Below are 24092 nucleotides of genomic sequence, written 5' to 3'. Positions count from 1 at the left end.
TAAAACCAAAACCTCTCAACAGCATGGATTCTAAAAGGATCTGTACAATAAACAATGTATGTTTCATTGAAAGCAACTTCATCTTTCTCAGAAGAGAATATTATGAATGGGTTAGAAATTAATTAAAACTGATGAACTAGTAAAATCTATGACAAGATATTACAAGGAAATTAAGAGAGATTAATAGAAGAGAGGATAGCAAAAAGTAACCAGGATCAGACACTTAATCGGAGATAGTCCATAAAGCAAAAAGGGGAAGAGATACAAAGCTGAGGAAAGGATATTGTGTAAACCACTTCTTCAAAATAATACTGATTTTCTTGTTTTGTTTTGTTTTAGTCATCGATAATGTCGTTGTAGACTCCTCAGGCATTTCATATAGGTCATCCTGAAGAATGCACAGTGTATAGTGGGAAATGTTAAGGTCTGGAACAGGAAGATGGTGAACTAAGGATACTGTAAGGTATGTCACTCCCATGTATGGAACCTTTCATAACTGTAGAACACTGCTCATGCTCACACATGAAAACAGAGATTGGCCGGATCAACCAATATTTAAAGGGAATTCATTGTTGCTTAAAAAACAGAAAAGGAATTGATTAATTGCATTTGTTTTAACTATTGTTTATTTTTTAAGGAATTTTAATCATGGTGTTTTAGCAGCACAATATTGGTGAAAAGAAAATTGAAATAGGAATCCTATATAAACAAAGCTCCAGGTCTGCATGCACAATTATTCCTAATAATTATTTTTGCATTTATCCAGGAACAGACATAAACATCGAGCAATTCTGGGCCACAATGAGCCAGTCTGGCTTACGTGTTCAGCATCAAGAATTTCACTATAGAGAATGGTTTGTTGTTAACTCTTAGGAAAATAAGTAAATGTTAAAAATGCATACAGAAAGTTAAAACATCCACAGAAGCAGATACATGTTAACCGAAAGATAAAGAAGATAAACACGGGATAATTGCATCATACATTTATGTTCATTATAAACTGGTTTTGGATTTCCAAAAATGTTCACATGACATGGACTTAAGTGAAATACTTTTACAACATCTGTGATTTTTTTTTTTTGTTATTTTTAATGTATATGCCTCCAGGAACACGAATTCTACTGCTAACATTTCTCTTAGCACAATATATTCATATCCCTGCCCTCAACAACTATATATTATATTTTTATTTCCAGGGTTTATTTGTCTGTCAAGATCAGTCATTGAGTTACAGAACAAAATGGAAAGAAGTTTGCTAGAAGTACTTACCTTTAAGCACAGGAAATAACCATGCAGCAAAACTTTTTGATTATTCTGTTATGATTGAGTGGAGTCCAACTTCTGACCTATTTTAATTTTTGCAGTAACTCATATTAAACAAATATTTTTTGTCCAAGAAAAGTAAATGGTTTCATGAAACTGGATTATTCAGCTGTATGAGGGTTCAAAAGGGCTTGCAGCATTTGCAACACAGCTGGAAGCACGAAGGGAAAACTTTCTTTCATGTCTCCTGAGAGCTCTTCCATCTTGTGAGGCAGATTCCTCTTCTCTGTCTTCTGCCATTCATGTAACAAGTACAAAGTTTTAAGATGCCAAAACAGTTAGCCTAAGTTTTCCACAGCTGACAGTAAAATGTATTACTGTCACTCTTGCCTCTGTCCACTACCAAATACCATTCATTGTAATACCCTTCTCTGTCCTGTGGAAGAAGACTGATGGTCCCAAAGATCCAAACCATCCTATCAAGATATTTCTGCATTAATTTAACAATCATATCCAAGACTTGGATGGGTCAAGATAATTTCCTTTGGAAAGAACATTTTGAGGAGAGAAAGAATACTGAGGAAGTAACTTACAAAAGACAACACTGAAAAAAACATGGAATAAAAATCCCATAGTACTGACAAGATTATCCTGAAGGGTCAAGGAATTAGTAAGAGACCTGGAAAAAGTGCCTTTTATTTTTGAAGACTGTTTACACTGTAAAAACCTTAAAAAAGAAAAAAAAATCCAAAGAAGTAAAATTACTTAATTGGTCTTGCACTGTTTAGGATGTTCCAGGTGAGACAGAGGCTTGCTGGGATTTATGGGAGGTGATTGAACTTCTTGTTATGATTGAGAGGACTTCACTGCCTATCTTCCTCCACTGCAATGCTGACTTTTATTACCAATCTGATGGAAATACTTTTTAACAGCACTTTTTCTGCCTTTCAACTGTCTTCCTGCCCTACTTCTATTGCATTTTTATTGCCCCCATCTGTCCAAATGATGCCAGCAGCAACTACAATATCTTTTATAGGAAGAAAATATAGATATTTCTAGCACATGGATTTAACATAAGTTTACTTCCTATAATAGTTTGTAAATAGATTTGTCATATCAGGACCACGGAATTTCACAGTTTCTCGGTAGACTCCTTTTTGTAAGCATTTGCAGCTTGAAATATGGCTTTAAGATAGCTGAAAGCGGAACAATATTGTGAGGGGGATTTCTTCCTGCCTTATTGCATTCTTTCTGTCATTTAACATTGCTGCCATTTTCAGAAGAAATGTATAAAAAAAATCACAAAACATGGACAGTATAAAATTCAAAACCACCTTTGAACATACCATTGCACCTTAACATTTCTTTTCATAAACGGTATAAAGACAGAATCTTCTCAGAAATACTATTATTATATAACTCTTCTTATAGAAACACCAAACATAAAATAACGTGTACAGGATAAGGTTAACAACAACTCTGTCAAAGCAAGGTCCTAAGGACCCTCAATAGTAGACTGAACCAAGCCACATTTAAATAAGAATGGCTGAAATGACACAGTGCAATCCAACCCCTGCCATATATCTTGCCCAGTCATTTATGAATAAAAATGAATTTCCAACTGCAATTATGGCCCTTCTCCAAAAGAAAGAATTTTTGTGGACAATCTAACTTACCAGTGACAACCTTCAATTTTCTAGATACTGAAATGCCAGTTCTTTTTCTATGGCTTGAAATAATCTATGTAATGTTAAATTGCACCTCATTCATGCTGCTCTTGATACCCTTCTGAAAAGAAGGACATTCAAAGCAGCATTTCTGTTTTGAAGGAAGAAAGAAAATAGTAGAGTCAAAAGATTTTTCACTGCTGGAGAGTGACCACAGTGCTTTGCATCCTACTGACACAGTGGTTTACAAAAAACTTGAATGTATGCGACTGAGTGAGAGAAAATTAAGACATGGGAACACCCATATGGAGACTGAAGCACTGTAATCAGGATTTTAACTGAATGCCTCTCCTGGAGGTTTCATATAGGTTAAGCCAGAGCTGGAAGAAATATTTAATGTCTTCTGTGTGATATCAGTCTAGAAGACTGTTGGATTCAAATCACAAAAGATCATTGCACAAGCAAAGAATTGTCCCTTAATTTTAAGACTGTTAGGTTGTAAAAGAACAAGTTTTGATATTTAACAATAAATACTTCAGAAATTGAATCAGCTACAGAACCAGATAATCTCCACCCCTCTTATAATTAATTTTAACTATATAGTACCTGCTTTTTATATGGATAATAAATAGGATCATTGAATGGTTGGTCAAAGAGTTGGATCATAATTTTTCGAAGAGTTCCTGTGAGAAAATACTTTATGCATACTCAGTATGATTTATTAATCTTTCCCTGATTCCCAACAATTTTTCAGGAAGAATCACTTTTTTTCTGAAGAACTGCATTCCTTCTCAGAAGTGCAGGAGCCCCAACGTCACCATTATAAAATCTTTTTTCTTACTTCATCAGCCTGAAGGGATAATTGGAAGGGTTCCAAGCAAGCACCTGCAAACCTCGTTAGAATTCCAGAGATTTGGGGATTTAGAAGAGCTGATTCAACACCTGTGCTAGGACTCCTGCTCCTTGCAAGCTGTGCTGATGCAATGCTGTGATCCATTGCTCTTGCTATTGTAAATATCTTTAGGAGGTCTCTGAAAATCCGAACATACTAGATCAAGCCTGTATTTGTGCTAAACTGTGTAAATATGCTGGAGAAGGCATGCTTTTAATCCTTACATTCCCATACCACTGGTCCAGTTCACTTAGGAGTGTGGATCTAGACATTCAGCAAATAACTTGTTTATATAACAGTATAGAGGCTCTTTAAGTTGCAACAAGAAAGTGTCTGCTTTAGGATAAACGCAATTATTGTTTGGAATCCACTCACTAATTCTAATAGGAACTTAGTCACCACAGTGCTAATAGACACCCACATTTAGACAACCATACCAGGAATTTGATATTAAATTTAAAATCACCTAATGGGAAGTGCACCCTCAGATATGAGAAAATCATTAACTTGAGAAAATTTTGCTAGCTAGTAGAAAGTGATAATCTGCTGTTTAATTTTGAGAATTTAAGACTATCATAAACTTTCCTCTTTTATGCTGAGTCTTCAAACTCTTCCAGTGTTAACAAAGACAATCCCAACTTACAATTAACAATGTAAGAGCAAAATATTTATTCTTTGAAAACAGAACCATTATGTAAAACACAACAAATTTACCTTATGTGAGTGGAAAACAAGCTTTCTGGAATAAAATGCCCATGGGGGGCTAAAGAATCTCCACAGAAATTGTCTTCCAGTGGTAAAATGTATTAATTTCCAGTTTGTTATAATCAAGGTCAATTTCCAATTTTCAAACTGTTGTAACATGCTTACAGACTGTTATTACATAGTCATTGATATACAAATATTGATGCGATGATGAAGCTTTCAGAAGTCTTCAGTGTATTAAAGTGTACTCAGATCCTTAGTCATGGAGAACATCAATCTGATGCAGTTATTAAACATCCAAGTTATCTAAAATTTTGTTAGACTTATTTTACCAATGAAATGGCTCCAGGATTTAAATTATTCATTACTTACCCCCGTTCTTTGAACTTCCAAGAAAATCGCTCTTTGAAATGATTTCTCCCACACTGCCAACTCGCTGCCCAGCTCTACATTGAAATAATGACTCTTCCCATGTCCAACCATAACACTGAAACAATATGGCCTCTGGTCTTCAAGATCAAAGTCCTGATGAATACCTAAATACAAGTTTGCTTGTAGCCAGCAATCATCAGCAAGCCAGAGCTGAAAGACATGTTTCAGTATGTGATTCTTCATCTAGCAAAAACAAACAGTTAAAGCAACATTGTCTTCCGTAAGTGATGGGTACTTGGATACATTATGTCATTATTTTTATAATTACCTTGAAGAAATGTTCTGAAAATTAAGTAATAATTTCAAAGACAACTTCTCTCTTTGCTTCTTATTCACTTTACCCTGTATCACATAACATGAGCTACTGCTGCAGTTCCAAAATACTGTCAAAGTTATGTAAGCAGTACATACATAATTTAAAAGTTTGTAGCAATATATTGTTTACAGTGAAAAGGAAGGAAATCCCTAAATTGTTTGAATACAATTCAAGAGCTGTGCACCAGCTTTACAGGAGACTATAACTACTCTGTTCTAATTGGGTTCCAATACGCTAAGCACCAAGGAATGCAGCAATTTATCAAGCACCCACGGGATAATTGTGGAAGTGACAGTGTGAGCTTTCAAATGTCCCCTAAGAGCTGCCAAAGCTGCTCTGCAAATACAACGGGAGTGAAGTGAGATCCTGCCATCACCTTCAAGATGAAGAAGAGAAACTTCACATTAGTCTTTCATAATAAAAAAATCCGTGTAACAGAATGTTTTGTAAATGAAAACAAATTCTTACAAGAAAATTCCCTAATCTTTCAAGACTTCATTGATGCATAAATATAGAGGAAAAGAAAGCTAAATAAAAAAGCTATTCCTTATACATCTGAGAACTTTCATTGACTGAATTTCCAAATTACGCATTTTTTAAATTTCCATTTATCAGATAGGGCCCTTTCCTATCTCCATTTCTCTATGATGGCATAGGGCAGAAAAAAGTGAAAGAACAAAAGAAGTAATTTGCAAAGAGGATGTTATTTTTTATTTCCTAAAGTCACCTGCAAACAGAATTTTCTTTCTCTAGCACTCCAGGTTAGGAGTTTAGGAGACTTGACACTAGTCAAGCAGATCTGAGGTAAAAGCAGTCATGTTTGACTGGACTTAGGTGGCTTTGAAAAGACTGGAATGCAGCTTTGCAGTGGTACCCAAGTCCTAGAATCTTGTAGTCAGGATAAGCCTTATAAAGATTTAGAATTTATTTTTCTAGAACCTTTAATAGTCCATCATAGCCCATTGAGGCTATAGTTGAAACTCCATGCACATGAAAATAAACAAACAACTGGAACCTGAGTATCCAAATGAAATGTAAAATATTCTGATACATGTAAAATAAATGCTTAAACACAAGTTCAGGGTCTTGTGTCTCTCCTGTTCTAGCTGCACACACAACCCGCCTTTGCAGGACAGCAGTGAAGATCCACTTTTTAATAATGAAAAGCAGAGGAAACAAATGCTCTGCTAGCATACCATCCTCTGTGTACTGCTCTAATATTCACAACTAGGATGAACATACTCAAATAGGAACTGAAAATTTTACTTGTGCAGGTGAATTACTGAATCACATAAAGCTGGCAAATGTAACGTTATGCAATTTACTCAGGTCTAGTATGTTAAGCCATGGATGTTTTGTGGGGCACTTCAGAAGCAGCACATAATGCCACCAGGGTACATAGCACTTTGTTGTCAAAAATGGCTCTGCAGCTACCCGAGGAGAGAACAGTCTTGAGGAAGCTCAAAGTTATTTCATGATGTTCCTTTGGACTGGTGAAAAGGAAGCTGAACAAAATACCTGTGTATCATCTGGTGTTTAGCAGCCACGGAGCGACAGGTATTACACCTATATCTGCTTCAAGAGTCAGTACTGCTCACCCTGGCTCATAGAAAATCATATTAATATTTTTTACTTTGTATGTGAAAATGTGATGTATGAAAATACCAGGCAACTAAGGAAAATATAATGTTTTAAAGATAGGTGGCTTTAAAAAATTTATCTAATATTCTTGCCTCTAAAAACACAGGTTCCAGTAACAATATGGAGCATGAGGCAAGGTACAGGAACAAACACATGAGATAAAAGAGATCACATTTTCAATCATCTGGCTGTTACCACTAAATGTCCATGAATATGCAAGGATATGATACATTGATGAATTTTAATTCACACACTTGCATATGCATGTTTGTGTATGGCAAGTGTGTATTTATATGTAAGTATGTACGTGCACACACAAATCAAAAATATAACATTTTCTTTTAAAATGCTATTTCCAAATTGGATTCTTATTTTCCATGTTTTACTCTGTTGTCATAATAAACATAGATAAGAAGATTACAATTAGGTGAGTAACAAGTGCACCTCACCTTAAAAGCCACCTTTTGTGAGAATATACAATAGCCCTCTCCACCACAGCTCTGCACTAGTTCTAACCAGCTTCTGAAAACCCTTAAGAACACCCCCAACCAAACAGCAGGTTTTACAAGACAAACTCCATCTTTCAGTCTGCAATGTAGAGACCTTAATCTCTTATGATTTTTTTCTATCTTTCTGGATTTGCTCAGTTTGCCTCATTGTCATTTATACCAAAGAATCAACAGAAAAGAGGTTAAAGTGTTGAATTTGAGCTTTTGCACTTTAGCTAATGTATTCATGAAGACTGGCAATTAAGCATTCATTTATTAAAATGTCAAGAACATTAAAGAGTTGAATCTTGGGTAGTTTATTTCACACTTATTTTTCGTAATGAAAAAGTATCACCGAATTTGCCTTAAGGATAGATGGTCCTTGAAATTACCAGAATATTATATTCAAGCAAGGATTGAGTTTCAAAACAGTAGGAACATTTCAAGGAGAAAAAACAAACCCAAAGCAAAATCTTTTCAAAAGGCATAATGAGGATAAATTTCATTGCTGCCTATTTATCAGGAAAAAGTAAATTTTAAAAAAGGAGTCAGAACAAATAATTGAGGACAGAGCCTCTGCTCTTTGCTGCTGTCTCAATGATGGGCAGGACTTGCAGTTGTCCGCGTGTACCCAGCTGGAGACATGGTCCCATTAAAATAATGCCATGCCCACAAACATATGGCTGTGCTCCTGCAGCCTGCGCTCTGGAGCTGAGCTCAAGTCCCAAACTCCAGGACTGCAATTTTCCTTGCATGGCACTGCCCTCTCCCCACTTTTGCCAGAGATGGGCACCTTGGTCCCCTGCCCAGTGACAGCAGGCTTACAACAGAGGAAAACCAGGTTGTGATGGGCTGCAAAACTGACAGCTGACATCAGCAGAAGCTCTTTTAGAAGCCACTTAATGGAACTGACACCTCTGTAAAATGCAGAGGTCAGCTCATGTTTGAGAGCTGTATTTTCTAGATTTCTCTCAAGTTCTGTGTGCTCCTTGCTCTGTTGGTTGTAACTGTGTCATGTTTTCAATTTTTTTTTTTTTTTAAATCACAGTCAACAAAATCAGTGTAGGACACATGCCTATGTTGTTGAAAATCAGTTTGGGATGAGTAGTTTGAGCAGTCGGGACATGGAAACTCCCTGCTGCCCCATCCTTTGAAGAATTTGGTCATTTAGTGCTACAGAGAACTCCCTTCTATGCTGAACAGGGCAGTAAAGGGCAATGGAGTCTTAAAAACTTCAGCAGTTCTCCTTCAGCACGTTAAATCAGGATCTATACAGGTAACAGAGCAACAACCTTCCTCCTCCATGACATTAGTACATTGTCAAAGGAGGAACAGCAGAGAGAAGGACAGCAGTTGGAGACAACTAAAGCTGATTTGTGATTTTTCAGTGAAACACCATTTTATCTGGAAAGATGGATCTTTTTTGTTTTTTTTTTTTCCCCCCTGATAATATGGTTTTACTTCCTTAGGCAAGTAGGTTCTCATCTAGCTTTACCTCTTCTGCAAAGTAGGTTTTGGTTAGCCGTTAGAGAACTAAATTAATCTATCTGATGCAATTTATTAGAAAATATCTTCTATAAGTCAATTACTTAAACAGACTGCTAAGGATTTGCCCAAAATCCTTGCCTGGGACAAGCTAAACAGAAAACCTCAAGGTGGTGGAAAAAAAAGAATTCTGTGGTACACAAACGCACCATGTTGCCCTTTGTAAGGTAAAATGTACTATAATGCTTTCAAAATGCACATGATCTAAATAGGACATAATTTTATACTTCTAATTACTGAAATTAAATAAAAGCATCTTTATATAGATCAGGAATTACAGGAAAAGCATTCTTCATCACATTCTCTTAAAAATCTGAGCCACTAAGGGTAAAGCAATATCCAGCTTCATTATGTTTAGCTATGTGTCTCACCTGCACTTGATACGACCAGCTCTAATACTGAAAAAATTCTTCAAAACGGAAGCATTTTACTAACTTGCTCACTTGGAGCTTAATCCATTTTCCATATTCTCTTATACTTGCATAGCTAATGCACCAGCCATCACAAAGAGCTTTTTTAACAACAGATAAGCTACATGAACGTTAGCTACTCCTGGTTAAGATAAACTTCAGCCTATCATTAACAGGAAAAGGCAAGCTTACTTTAACTAAGTAATATCATTGTAATCATTAGGAAACCTACCTTGTGAATTTTAAATAGAACCTCACAGAGGTTATAGATTTTTTCAGCTCGTACCCAGTCTAGTGTGCTTACCTATAATATCAAAAGAAAATATTAACAACACATTCTTTACTCTAAAATCATGTACATATGAAGAAAAAATAAAAATATTTCACCCATCAATATTCTACTGGATGTTCTAAATATAGGCATATTACTACATTTAATATTCAGCATTTAGAAAGACTCTCAAATAGCTTTCAATTTTTACAGAAACAGCACCTACAGGAGTCTTACTATAATTAAAAGGTATTAAATTATTTCCTTGATTTTTTTCCCCATTATTACTACAGTATGATGGAAACATCTTTGCAATCTCTGTGGTGAGTTACATAAGCATCTTTATTTTCCAATATGCTAATGCAGAGAATCCAGAGTCTCAAACTCAGAATCGCTCAGCTCCATGCCTCAACTTAAAAAAAATTTTACAATCCACAGACCAAGATGAGTTCCTAAATTCAGATTTGAGTTTACATACACTAAAGCACCAATATCTTAATATATTTTTATTAAAACCTGAATAAGACTATGTGAGTGCAAAATTTGAAATTAAGAACAACGTCAACATGTGCTTAATAATGAATACAAAATAACATATTTTTTATTTTCTTTTTATTTCATTACTTTATCCTGTTGACATGTCAGGCTGCTAAAATTTGACAGTTAGAATGATAGTTGAAGCTTTTTCCTAAATTCTATTTCATGATATAATATGATAAACTGTTTTCTTTTAACAACAGTACCTAGCTTATGTATCACAGAATCGCAGAGTGGCAGGGGTTGGAAGGGACCTTGGGAGATCATCTAGTCCAACCTCCCTGCCAAAGCAGGTACACTTAGAGCAGGTTGCACAGAACATCGTCCATTTTTTTTCCTTGAACTTGTAGTTCAAGGAAAAAAAAAGAACCTATACATAGGAAAAATACAAAGGGAGTACACATTATTTTGATTATATATTTTAGAGCAAAATCCTAACTCTTGGTGAATGCAAAGGAATAGCTGCATAGATAGTAAAGTGAGAAAACTCGTGGGTTGAGATAAAGACAGTCTAATAGGTAAAGCAAAAGCTGCACACACAATAATCTAATCTTAATGTCACCATACTGGGAAAGAAGGAAAAAAAAAAAAGAAAAAAAGGCAGGCAGTTCGCTCAGTTTCTCTACCTTTAGGTTAGATCTTTAACTTCTAGATGATTAAGTCTAGATGAGATGAATCGCCTACCGCAAGTGGGACTGAAGACCTCTAGAAGACAAAGTTCTATCATCACATCTTTTCAGATTATAAAGGGACTTGTATTCTAGAGGTCCCCATTTCATAGTTTTTATATTTTAACAATCAAATGACAAGCATTGCTTGAATACAACGCATGCAGTAGAATATGTAAAAGCATGTTATATACTTTCTGGTTTATTATGAGCAATTTCTCATCATAAATTAAAGCTCAAAATGTTACCTATAGCTACTTTTAAAAGTATTTAGTGTTACTTTAAAAGATCTTTGTCAAATTTAAATCTAATATCAGCCCTTTTAGAAAATTAATTTAAAGCCATTTTAGATACTATAGTTGTCCTCCCATCACTTCATAAAATGTAGCAAGTTTTAGAGTCATACCTTTCTAATTTTTAGATTTCTGTTACTCTTTTCCTTCTAGTCAGGTCCGTTCAACATTTTGTTTGAGTTTTGCTTTTTAATTATTGCTAAGGGTAAGCAATAACACAAGTTTAGAAACAACTGAAACTGAGGAATTATAAAGCTGATTCATAGAGAAATATTATGCATTTAAACGTGCTCACATAGAGAAAGTAGTGCAGGCCTTTGCTTAATCCTTATTTACAGGGAAATATGCTTTACTTTGATTGATACTTTGAAAAGAAAATAATTAAATTAATACAGGTTTTGACCCATTACTGTTGATCCTCAAAAGGGATCTTCGTGGTTCTTGCAAAATAAGGTTTATAGCCTAGAATGGTGGCTAGTTCATTATTTGGTCTTGAATTTCTCAAAAGGAAAGATTCTTTTCAATCTCAGTTAAAAGAAGGAGAATCATTCATTCCCATTAGAGGGTAGACAAGATATAAAAGCATAAGCACTGACTTAATCTGCTGTTTATGAAACTGAATTTAGTGACACAGGTATAACCTAAAAGCGGTTGAGACATGACTGAACTTTCATTTGCTCATATCATTTGTTTTGATTCCTGAAGATTAATTTAAACTGTTGGGGTCCTCTGCTGCTATTAATGATGCTACCATGGACAATGGTGACACTGCTGTGCCATTAAATTCACTCTGAATACTTCAGCCTTCTCCCCATTATGCTGTGCATCTCTTTCATCCCTTGACTCTCTGTAACCTCTTATGACTTTTTCAGCAGAGATAGCTAGCGATGATGATAACTGTCATCACCTATATAAGCCAAGATTTTCTTTTACTGGGTATGTCAGAGAAAAGCTACCATACTTAAAGCTAAGAGTGAAACAGTCTGAATATCACAGTATGCAAGGTCATTGGGAGAACATGAATGACATGTTGAGAGGGATTTTAAGGAGGGTAGACAAACTTACTATAAAGGAATGCTAAAATCCAAAGAGACAGATGACATGATTTATAGTTTTCTCAGGACTATCATAGTATGTCTAAGTTTAAAATGTTATTGTTATAAACTGCATTGCTTTAAAAAACCCACAAATGACCATGTACTTCTAGTCAATGAGAAAAGCTGGAAAGAATCAGAAAAGTTCACAAAAAGTGCAATATCCTTTATTTGCTTTAAAGGATGTTTCAGTTTATTGCAGGCTTATCCATCATCACGCATTTAATAACTGGGTAATGATTGGTAACTAAGATAAATGAGATATTGAAATATATTCCTAAGGCAATAAAAAAGTTTTTCTCATTATTGCCCCTTGGAATTGTTCCTGTAGGTATTCTATACATTGCAATTTCTTTGGTTTATTTTAGCACTACAAGTTAATTATTTTTTAGCAAATCAATTGACAAAATGTTTCAAAAAAGGTATATTCAGGATGGGTAACTTAATGAGACATACTTTCATTCATGTGAATTTAGTTGTGATAAAGCATCAAAAATAGCATCAAAATACATGCAAGTACCAATTAGCATTCACTGAGCTGCCAATTTAATTCTTGTTTGTCTAATTCATGAGTTTATGACCAACAGTAACTGAATGCTGTTATTATTGGAAGACCAACTCCTTAGCTAACTCCATGCATTATATGATGTATCAAATACCTGGGTTTGTAGATATCTGTCTATCTTCATCCTTTCAGAAAAATTGTAAAATAACACATTTGTAAACTTACAGATAACACTGATCACAGATAAAAAAATAGGAACCTGAAGTTAAAATTTTAAGTCCGTGATGACAGACTGAAATAAGTATGTAGAGTTACTAAAAGTGCTAAGTGTTGCAGATGTACCTTTTACTTCTAGCGTGAGCTTCTGTAAGTTCCTCAGGTTTTAAAAACAAGCATTACAGGATTTCCAAAAATAAACAAACTACTAAAATCTAGTTTTACTTTGTTAGACCAAGTGATCTCAGCATCAGTTTAGGCTCATATTCCATATATACTTAGTTTTAAATGTGTGCGTTAGTCATTGATTTTTCTTTAAAAACTTATGATTTAAAATAGAGAGTAAACAATAAAGTTAAATTCATTTTGACATGGACATGTAGTAAACAACAAACTGAAAAAAGTTACTCCCTAGAAGAGAATTCTGCAATTACAAAATAGGCATGAAAGACTTTCATGCCTATTCGAAGATCAGCACTGAAGGATTGACTAGACATGAGAAATAAATATGGGGCACATGCAAAAGAGAATCACACTTCAAAACTCACTAAAATCAAAGGGAACATAATATACTCTTTGACTTTCTATGAACACTGAATCTTATTCTAGAAATCTCAAGTGCCCCCCAAAATACTAAAAAAAAAATTGATTACATTTAAAGAGTAAAACTTAATGAAAAAAAAATCAAAGTGCCTGTAATACTTGTTCCTGGAATACAGAGAATGAAGCATGATCTGACAATTAAGCAGTAGCACCCAACCCACCTAGAAGCACTAAATGGGTTTAGGCAAAAGATGAAATATTTTTAGGTTAGGAGTAATTCATTTCACTGGTCTCTTCACTTGTCAATGGAAAAAATGAGCCAAGTATATTTTTTTTAAAAATTAAAATATATTAAAAAGGAAAAAAAATATCAAGAAACATTCTTGAAAGGAACTGTAATATATCAGTATAAGAAGCCTTATATTGTCCAAAATAAAAACTTGTTGGTACAAAACACGCATTAAAGAGCAGTCAAAATAAAACAAATAGAACAAAATCAAAAAAGACTTGTGTGTAGAATTTAGAAAGTTCACCAAAAGCATTCATAGTCAGGTCTATGCCCTCCAACTCATTGCCACCTCTTTCCTAATATGTTGCATTGACATTTTGTATAATGCAAATCACAAATACAAGTACTTAGAAATTACATAGCAGTACTCTCTAACATTCAAAGCACTGCTTGTGCTAATTACATTATGGAAGCTTTTATTCTCTGCAATGATTTTCAAAGGTGAAACTATTTCTGTTACTTTCACATTATTCTTGTATTTATTCCTTTTCTTAAAACTATAAGCAGCCTTAATGTAAATTACTTCAGTGTTATTTATCTTGTCATGTTGAAAAAGATAGTTTTGTAATTAAGGGTAACACAACAGCTCTAAAGACATGGCTACTTTAAGACTTGAATTTAAAAAAACATATTGAACTAGGAGGAAGATATAAAAAATTGAACAGTACAATCCTCCACTACATAAAGCCCACATTACATAAAACCAAATATTTCATTTTTCTGGAAATTTTCAATGACAAAAAATAGTTTGCTCTTGAATGACAGTTTTGAATAAAGTCTCTCCAATTTCTTCTAGGATATGAATTCAGAACCTTTTTAAGACCTGAAAAGTGACAGAAATTTATTAGATGCTTAGAATATAATAAAATACTGCTTGTATATTAACATTTACACAAGAATAATTTCTATTTGTGCAATGGTGTTTTCATATGTGCAGTTTTCAGAGATGTGTCACAATTCTAATGTAGCAATCTGTAAATGAAATCTGTAAATTTCTTAAATACAGTCAGATAAGCCACTTCAGGGATGCAGAAAGACCATTCTCTGTTAATCACACTGTTCTTGATATTTACTTCTATGGTGAAGCTTCTACATTTTTGGAAACACCATCTGAGGTATTGTTGAAACGGAGTATAAATAGAATATTATTTGCCATAGTAATTTCTTTCATGTTATAATATCCACATTTTTTTCCACAATTTTCTTTATTTTTGCCCATGTTTTCCATTCTTGCAAAAGTTAGCAGCTGTATTTACATTCATATCATCTTTTACAAACAGTGAACTAGAAAAAGAGTAGAAATTATACCAGATCCTTTCACAAGCAGTTGTAAAGTTATGGGTAAGGTCATTACAGCTAAAGATAACTGCATGACTTGTAGGTAATCTACTCTGTGCACGCTACTTTGATACGCTGATACACTACATTGATTCAGTACGCAAATACCAATAACATCATAGAAACAACTCTGAAATAAAACATAATGTTAAACTCCTATCTTCTAAAGATCAAGCAAGTAAAAACATCTGTATTTTTGTGATAGAACTATCCATTTTTTAATGTTTCACTTATCAGAGTGAAAAAAAAAGTCAGTTTAAGATCAGTACCATTAAATACCTCTAAAACCAGGGAAACAGGTCTCTGCACAGCTTTGTGGGGGGATCTGCATTTCCAGCTACAGAGCTGGGACATGTGACACAGAACCAGTGTCAGGGCACAGTGTGGGTTGGTGGCTCCCTGGGTGCTGTGGGAGCTCCCCTGGCATCTGGCAGGGCAGGCTCCTTGCCTGCCAGGACCCATCCCATCGCCCTGCAGTGGGTTGACTCCATCCAACTGCTAAGCACCCCCACAGCTGCTCGCTAACTCCCCGCCCCCCTGCAGTGGGATGGGGGAGAGTATAGGAAGAGCAAAATCAAGAAAACTCGTGGGTCAAAATAAAGAGTTTACTAAGTGATGGAAAGAGGAAAAAACCAAGTGATGCAAATGTGATCACACTCTGCCCACCCTAAGCAGACCAATGCCCAGCCAGTCTCCAAGTAATGGCTACTTTTGAAGATGAAAGCCCCATTTTTTATTGCTGAGCATGTTGGTTTATGGTACATAATATCCCTTTGGGCCTATTTGGGACAGCTGTCCTGGCAGTGTCCCTTCCAACCTCTTGCCCACCCTCAGGGAGAACAGTGTGAGAAACAGAGAAACGCTGTACAACCAAAGCTCAGCAACAGCCAAATCACTGGTGTGATAGCGTTGTTTTAGTCACAAACACAAAACCCACTGCTGTATGGGCTGCTATGAATACAGTTACCGTCAGCCCAGCCAGGCCCAGTACATGCCCCCAGCCAAGGCACCAGGCACCTCCCTGAGGCTGGGCCTGGACGTGGGTCCGTGGGTAAGCCTAGCTCATTGCGGCCCATGGCTGGGCAGGACAGGGCTGTGAGGAGCTGGAGACTGGCCCTGCTGCATTGCTGGGGCAGAGGCCGATGGCTATGGGGGGGCTGCAATAGGGTCCTGGGCTGCGGGAAGGATGTGGGGAGCCTCAGGGAAGAGGGTCAGGGACAGTCAGGGCTGGAGGTGCCCTCAGAACACTGATAATCATCTTTGAACCATGGCTTTAGATCCAGATTTGAATTCTCCGAGTGGGTGGTTGTTGGAAATCGCCAATTTCCTGTTTTATTTTTCTCCCCTGATATAAAACATCTGTGGAATGATTACATAGCAAGAAAACAGGTCAGCAGGTTTTATGATTTATAGGCTCTGTCACACTTACTGGTATATCTGATTACTGGGATGACATAACACATTGACCAAAGGGGTCCCCTTTGCTCATTTTTTCGAAAAGCCACTGTTTCTACAAAAAAAAAAAAATTGTCTAGAAACACAACAGAGTGTAGTAGATACTGACAAGTAACATGGTATGAATACTACCGAACATTCATCCTCACTTGTCTGTTCTTAGTAGAGTGCTGAACATGATAAATGAAATAGTTTATCCCCAATTAGTATCATGTAGATGTATAGTTTTAATTATATCAAAAACTTTTCCTCAAAAACAGGTCTCAAAACAATAATTAAAATTTATAAAGGAAAAGCATTCATGTGGTGTCTTATTTATTCGTTTAATATTTTTGTATTGTTTTTGCATTTTAATTCGATTGTAGTAATTGAATCAAATTTTAGATCCTTGACTTAACATACAGACAAGTACTATTTCAGAGGGGAAAAAAACCCTCTTCCCAGATGTGTTGTCTCATTTTAAAAAGAATACTACTGGCCATTTAAAAATGTTTGAAGTTAATAGGAATCATTGGATTTAGAATTTCAATATATATATATATAAAATGTTGCTGATTGCTTCTCATTCATAAAAAGGTTGGAAGAGTATGTACTTCCTAAAGGTACTGCAGATGGTACACGTGTAAAGGATCATATTTGCTTTCAATCAGTTGAAGAAATTGCGAGACTGACCAACTTTCTGAGCAAAACCGTAAGGAAGCTGTATAATTGAAATTGCATTCTAAGTCTGCATTTTATTCTTTTTGGTATGTTTAAAGTAAAGGCTCTCCAGAGAAAAAAGAAAGAAAGAAAGGATAAAACAAAACCATGTGGTCAATTTGTGAGAGGACGAGGGGTAATGGTTTTAAACTAAAACAGGGTAGGTTTAGACTGGGTATAAGGAAGACATTCTTTACAATGAGGGTGGTAAAACACTGGAACAGCTTACAGAGAGGTAGTGGAGGCCCCATCCCTGGAAACATTCAAGCCCAGGTTGGATGGGGCTCTGAGCAACCTGATCTGGTTAGCAGTGTCCCTGCTCACTGCAGGGGGGTTGGGCTAGATGACCTCTAAAGGTGACCTTCCAACCCAAAATATTCTATGATTCTATGATTCTATGATTCTATGATTCTATGATTCTATGATTCTATGATATGAGTCACTTTTTAAGAGTTTAGAATTCTACAACTAATTTCTGTTTCATTCCTTTAAATCAATTTTTATTAGGTTTTTTTAGAGACATATTAAATAAGTTATTTGTTGTGAATGAATTCTCATTACTACCTATGCAAATTATCAAAGCAAGATGATGTCATTCATTCAGTCTGTACAATCAGCACAGGATTCTCTGTAACAGTTCAATCCCTTGCCTGTGTGCAAAATCCACAAGTGTCTACTAATAGTATGGATGATGTATTTCATGATGTATCTTGTCTTTAAGAAAACAGAGTAACTACCAGCTCATTACATCTACAAAATACTTTAGAATAAATAAGGTAAGAAATATTGGGTCTAAACAACCAGAGAAAAACCTGATTTAACAACTTTAAAAAGTAGAACACTTATTCCCTATTAAGGATTCTTTGAATTATCCAGCTATGGTAAGATTTTCGAGGACCTTCACAGAGGTTAAATATCTAAAGCTGATTGAAATTCAGTGGCATCTATGGCTTTAACTTCTTTTGAAATCTCAGCTGACAACTTCACTTGGTAAGGAAAAAAAACAGATTTTCATTTACCATGAAACTGTCACAAAAATATTATTTTACCGGTGGAGTGCTGAAAATGTAGAAGGATGAACCCTTCAGTGCCAGAAACTTGAATTTGTAGAGCTGAGATGAATCAGTTCCTTCAAGTCTCTCATTTACCCATCCCATATGTATGACCTGTAAAAGAAAATAAATGAAAATTAGAGCTCTATTTTTCAGCAGAGCATAAGATGTATCTGAATAGGACAAGTCTTTCCACAAGGAAGAGTGATCATACTAGAATAGGATGCATCATCCCCTTCTTCACATTTGTCTTCCCACCACTACCATACTCTTGAAGTGGATGATATCATGACAGTGTGTCAGAAGTCCTTGAAGAGACTTAAACTTACAGTACAGGTTGAATCTTGCCTGAAATAAACACCATTTTAAAAGCCACCTGTATATGTCTTAGCAGATTCTCACCTGAGCCGGTACAAAACCTAGGTGTACTGAAATAGTTCAGCCAGCAGTTATAAAAAACATGAGCCTACATTATCTATAGCACAGTCAAAACTTGGACATATTGAAATGTCTGTTAAATGTACCACTAAAGAAATACATCTGAACAAATCACTAGATTTATCTGAAATCGAACAGCCTTCTGCATGCTTCATGTTTACCATTGTTAACAAAGTGTCTTTGTCACACTGATTGTCTTTCAGAGTTTATATACTTTTTTATATACACTTACCTCATGACGATTTATGTTCTTGTAGAATTAAATGTCAAATTCAGTTGTCACACAACTTTGATCTATCAGTATTACATGTCTATATGTCAGATAAGTTCATTTTAAGAAAAAAATAAAATTAAGAAGTAAGACTGCATGCTTCCTTCTTGAGGTAAATGCAAATTTATAAAGGAATAATGCCATAGTGTGGTAGTAGAATATCATGAATGTAGTTACCCATCAAAAATAACAAATATAAACACTTTAGCCTTCACTTTGCATACATTAAGAGGAACACATTGCCCTTGAAACAGGCACTTGAATGTAGAGTGATCCACCAATCTGAAGTTACACCTATTGCTGATAAGCTTGCTCATTTTCAATTAAGGCAACACTTAACGGAAAAAACTGAGTTATGCAGGGGCAGAAATGTCATAGCACTTGTGAATATACTGAGCCAACAGAAGTTTGCTGGAAGGCAGTGGAAGCAGCCTGAAGGCGGCATTTATTAATTTGCATGAAAAATTCAGCATTTGTTCTACAGAGATATTTCCGAAAAATGTTATGATCTCAGGAATGCTTTTCTGTTGAAAGCCCAGCTGCATACCTGTGGTTATTACCAACAAAGCACAAAGGTGGAAAGAATGGACAGGGAGTAGCTAATAATACAGATGCATGCTCACACTCTTATATCATGAAAATCTCACACATTGTTTTCTTATTTTTTTTATTTAGTGTATCAATTAAGTCTCTTACCAATCAACTTACTCAGAAATAAATAATAAATTAGCATGTCAAGCCACACAATCCTCTCTATACTCTTCTTCTGAGATGCAGCATTAACATTTTAAGGAGCTCTAAGAAACAGCACAATAAATCATAGAATCATAGAATGATTTGGGTTGGAAGGGACCCCTAGAGGTCATCTAGTCCAACCCCCCTGCAGTGAGCAGGGACACCACTAACTAGATCAGGTTGCTCAGAGCCCCGTCCAACCTGACCTTGAGTGTTTCCAGGGATGGGGCCTCCACCACCTCTCTGGGCAACCCATTCCATTGTTTCACCATCCTCATTGTAAAGAATTTCTTCCTTATATCTAGTCTAAACCTACCCTGTTTTAGTTCAAAACCATTACCCCTTGTCCCATCACAATCGGCCCTTCTAAAAAGATTGTCCCCTTTAAATACAGTAACTTTTCCAATTCTCACTTTGCTATTGTGTAAATTTAATAACTCTCACCATAACATTGTTTCTATAGTGGTCAGCAATGGTTTAGAAACAGGATGTTCAGACACTTAATTACTTTAAGAAAATACACTACAGTATTGTTGATAATCTACTACAAACTATATTATATATTGAGTTTCTCAGCATGGTAATAGAATATCAAATACAGACAAAAAGAGTAACATCCAAATCACAGGGCACAAGCAACACAAGATTGTCCTTTACGTTCATGAAATCATGTTTGCTGCCTTGAAAATGGACACCATTTATTAACCTGTAACAGTATGATAATCTTTACCAAAAAAGTAATTTACTGATTAAATTGATAAATTGATGAGCAAAGGATATGGCTCTCTATTATGTTCTTTGTTCATCATCACTATCTTGAGCATTTGTTCTTACAGCAGCATTCACCAAATAATTTTGGAATTATCCACGATGTCAAATGGCAAAACTAAGTCACAGATACAGTCTGCAGCTTGCCCAGGTTTTTCGTCAAACATCATATATTAAAGCAAACACATCACATTCTGAGAAATATAACTATATAGCTTGTTGCAAATGAAAGATTTTCATTTTATATATCATATAACATATATTATATATTATTTTGGAATATAAATTATATATTATATAATATAAAGAAGGAAAATATGGAGTTCTTAGTTGAAACTCAAGGCAGGATGGTAGCAGAAGACTGGAATTGCACTTGTCAAGATTGCATTTTCACTGCAAAATACACATGTGATTTCCTGTGATTGACAGGAAAAAGTTGATTTATCTAGACAGAAACCACAGGTTGGCCTGTAAGCATCGGTCCTAAGTATCAACAGTAGTAGAATAAAATTCTAAATTTAGAAAAGAAGCACTGAATTTCTCCAACTGAAATAAAATGAGATTTGTTTTTCAATTAAAATGTGCTTTATGTCAAAGTTTTCCATCTGTGAAATAGGAATAATTTCCTTTACTTATTTTATGGAATGCATGTGAAGGCCATATCATTGTTGTATTCTTATCTATATGGCTGCAAGATATGATAGGAGTGCCAAATGTTATAGCCTTGATTTAATGTAGCCCTTAATCTTCTGGATAATTTTCTTGGGTATGTATTTAGCTACATACACAAAACCGCATTTTCTAATTAGCTGCAGATGTATTTTTTGGGCATGTGTTCTAAGTGTTTTACTGAAATGGAACTGTACTATTATTATTTTTATTGCAGTCACACTATACTGTGACCGGTCTACCTGTGGTAGATCAGAATCAAGAGACTTGGTTTGAAGTATACCCTTCTCCACACGACAAACAGATTTTTATAATTATTAACAGCTATAAACTCAATGTTAAGCTGTTCTGTATGCTGAAATCTCTTTCAACTTCAGAGAGAAAAGGATGATACAAACGCACATTCACTGAACTAAACTTTCGTGGAACATTCTTTCTACTCACTGAATTATTAAAACATTGTAATATCACTCTTAATCTATATGGATTGTGATAAGGCCACCTATTCATTTCATTTCATTTCATCCGTTTACACAAACCCAAACGTACTACTTCAGTTACATTTTGAATACAATGCACTGAATATTACTCTGCTTGATTGAAACGACTAACAAAACTCCAATTTCAGGAAAAAAAGAATTTAAATGAGAAAAAAGCAAATAATAGATCATCAGAGAGAAAATCTTAGAACCCTTAAAAATATAAAAAGACCCTTTTTGCTTCTAAATTTGATTATAATTCCCAAGATAGATCAGAAACTGATTAAAAGTTTTTCCATTTTAATTTTCCTTAAAACCATTACTTAGCTTTGCATTGTCAACATAATTTTTGGAACAAAGGAACAATTATATCCCTCACAGCAGAAATAAGAAAAAATGGTCTGCTGATTTGTACCTCACAAAAGAAAATAAAAACTTATATGGAAAAGCTAGCTAGCATATAATAGTTCAATGTCATTAAAAAAAAGAAAACCCCAAACCAACCAACCAAACCTGTCCAGAAGTCTTTTAAATCCCAAGATTATGGTTTGTATGCTAGCACCATAAAATACTCACCTAAGTATTAAAGCTGCTAGTAAAAAAAATTCTGCATTTCCTGAACTTTCTAAAAGACACCTATAAATGAATGCCTAATCAACTTGTTCTGTTTATTTTTTTATGAAGATGTGAAAAAATTCAACAAGTAGCACATTTGTAGATCACGCTTTAAAATTTGGAGGAGTATCTGAATGAAGTCTCAGTACATGTATACATTTAGGAAGAGAAATATAGTGCAGCTAGAAGACACCAAGCTTTTTGTTTGTTGATTTGTTTTAGTTTTTTTTATATTTAGTAGAAAAGCGAGGGTTGAGTTGATTTAAATATGGATTGCTCCACTAGATATGAAAAGCGTGCATGAGATACTTTCTTGGGAAAAAAGCAATATTCGGGCTAGGCAGCTGAAGAAGGATTGCTGCTGGAAGGTAAGTGGTGAGCTCGGTGGTTTTAGAACTGCATTGCTGTCATTTGCATGGGTTGGGGATAACAGGACAGCAAGCTAAAAAGTAAGTACTAATGAATATGAAAGAGAAAGAGGAAAAGACAAAGCAAAAGACATTTAGGAGGAGAAAGAAATCAATTTAGCAAGACCAAAAATAAAGAAACTGGAGAAAATAGGACATTAAAATGAAAAGAACAAAAGGAAAGACACCATACAAGTATATAAAGAGGGGAAAATCAATGAAAAAAATGTTTGGGAGGAAAAAACATAAAGAAAAGAGGATTCCAAATGTATACTTGCCTATAAAGACACAAAGTCTTAAAAAAAGTAAAGAAGGAAAGTAGAAGAATTTCCTTTATCAGAATCAGTGTTTCATGAAATTATGCATATATTGAAAAAATAATAAAATTATGCATCTTTTAATAGAGATATTAAAAATCTAATATATTTTTTACTTTCTTTCGACACATCTTTCTTACTGACTGGTTTATTTAATGGTCATTTAGACCATAGAAATGGAGAAAGAATAATTATTCAGTTCAACAAAAGATTCTGTGGAACAAAAGGAACCAAGTGTTGGTACACAACAACAAGCTGTTTGTGGTTCATAAGTAGGCTACTAAGATCTTAACTGAACGTGGGTGGGAATATTAGTCCTGGGATGAAAACTGTTCTCTTATTTGGATTGAAACCTGCCCTTTGAAGTTTTAAGGAGTGCTGATGGGGCATAACACTACAAACTGTCCCATTCTCAGCATTGCTTTCACCACTTTATTCCCATACTGCATAATCAGCTTTAGACTGCTATTTGGAACTGTGTGGAAAATTACCTATACATCTAGAAAATTACCCATACATCATCGAGGTATTATTAAGTTTCTAACACATTCTAATATGCTTTCCAAAAAGTTCCTGTAGGAACAAAATGAGCAATAGCACTCATTAAGAAGAGATAAAACAAGTCACTAATGAAATGTAATCCAATCATAGCAGACAAATGAAAGTTCTTATTTGCACTTATTGTTTTCCTACAGCAATAAAGCATCTAGATGCTGCAATGACTGGAAACTTAACATGTGTTACAGTTAATAAAGCAATCAGTACATTTTTATACAGTACTTTTAGTTAAATAGTTATGAAAAGTAAATGATGCAAAACACTCCAGAGGGAAATGAAGAAAGAAAATCAAGCAGATCTCTGATGTGTGACATGTCAGAACAGATGAGTACACTTATGTAACTAAAGTGGAATAAAAATCTACAACAGACACCAGCTTGGCCTGCAAGTTAAGAACCAGTGTCATCCATGAAGCACAATGGAACACCACAAAATTAAGAGACCAAAGAGAAGTACATCTTGAGGTAGCTTAAGTATTTTTTTTTTTGTCTTTTCTAAAACCTGTGTTTTGAAAAG

The 24092-nt window shown here is 35.0% G+C and overlaps 1 protein-coding gene across 1 annotated transcript in view; it reads right to left on the bottom strand.

Annotated features, from left to right (window-relative positions):
* SNTG2 (syntrophin gamma 2) overlaps window positions 1–24092 on the bottom strand; it is a 185131-nt gene that overhangs the window by 26863 nt on the left and 134176 nt on the right. The window contains exons 14-16 of the mRNA XM_035889921.1: window positions 18317–18433; window positions 9592–9663; window positions 4900–5142 (exon numbers count right to left, since the gene is read on the bottom strand). Coding sequence (XP_035745814.1) covers window positions 4900–5142; window positions 9592–9663; window positions 18317–18433 — 432 coding nt within the window. The remainder of the gene's footprint in view (window positions 1–4899; window positions 5143–9591; window positions 9664–18316; window positions 18434–24092) is intronic.

This window comes from Egretta garzetta, unplaced genomic scaffold (genome assembly GCF_000687185.1).
Source record: "Egretta garzetta isolate BGI_Z169 unplaced genomic scaffold, ASM68718v1 scaffold62, whole genome shotgun sequence".
In the NCBI taxonomy this organism is placed as follows: Eukaryota; Metazoa; Chordata; class Aves; order Pelecaniformes; family Ardeidae; genus Egretta; species Egretta garzetta.
This window is presented reverse-complemented; position numbering and strand designations above follow the sequence as displayed.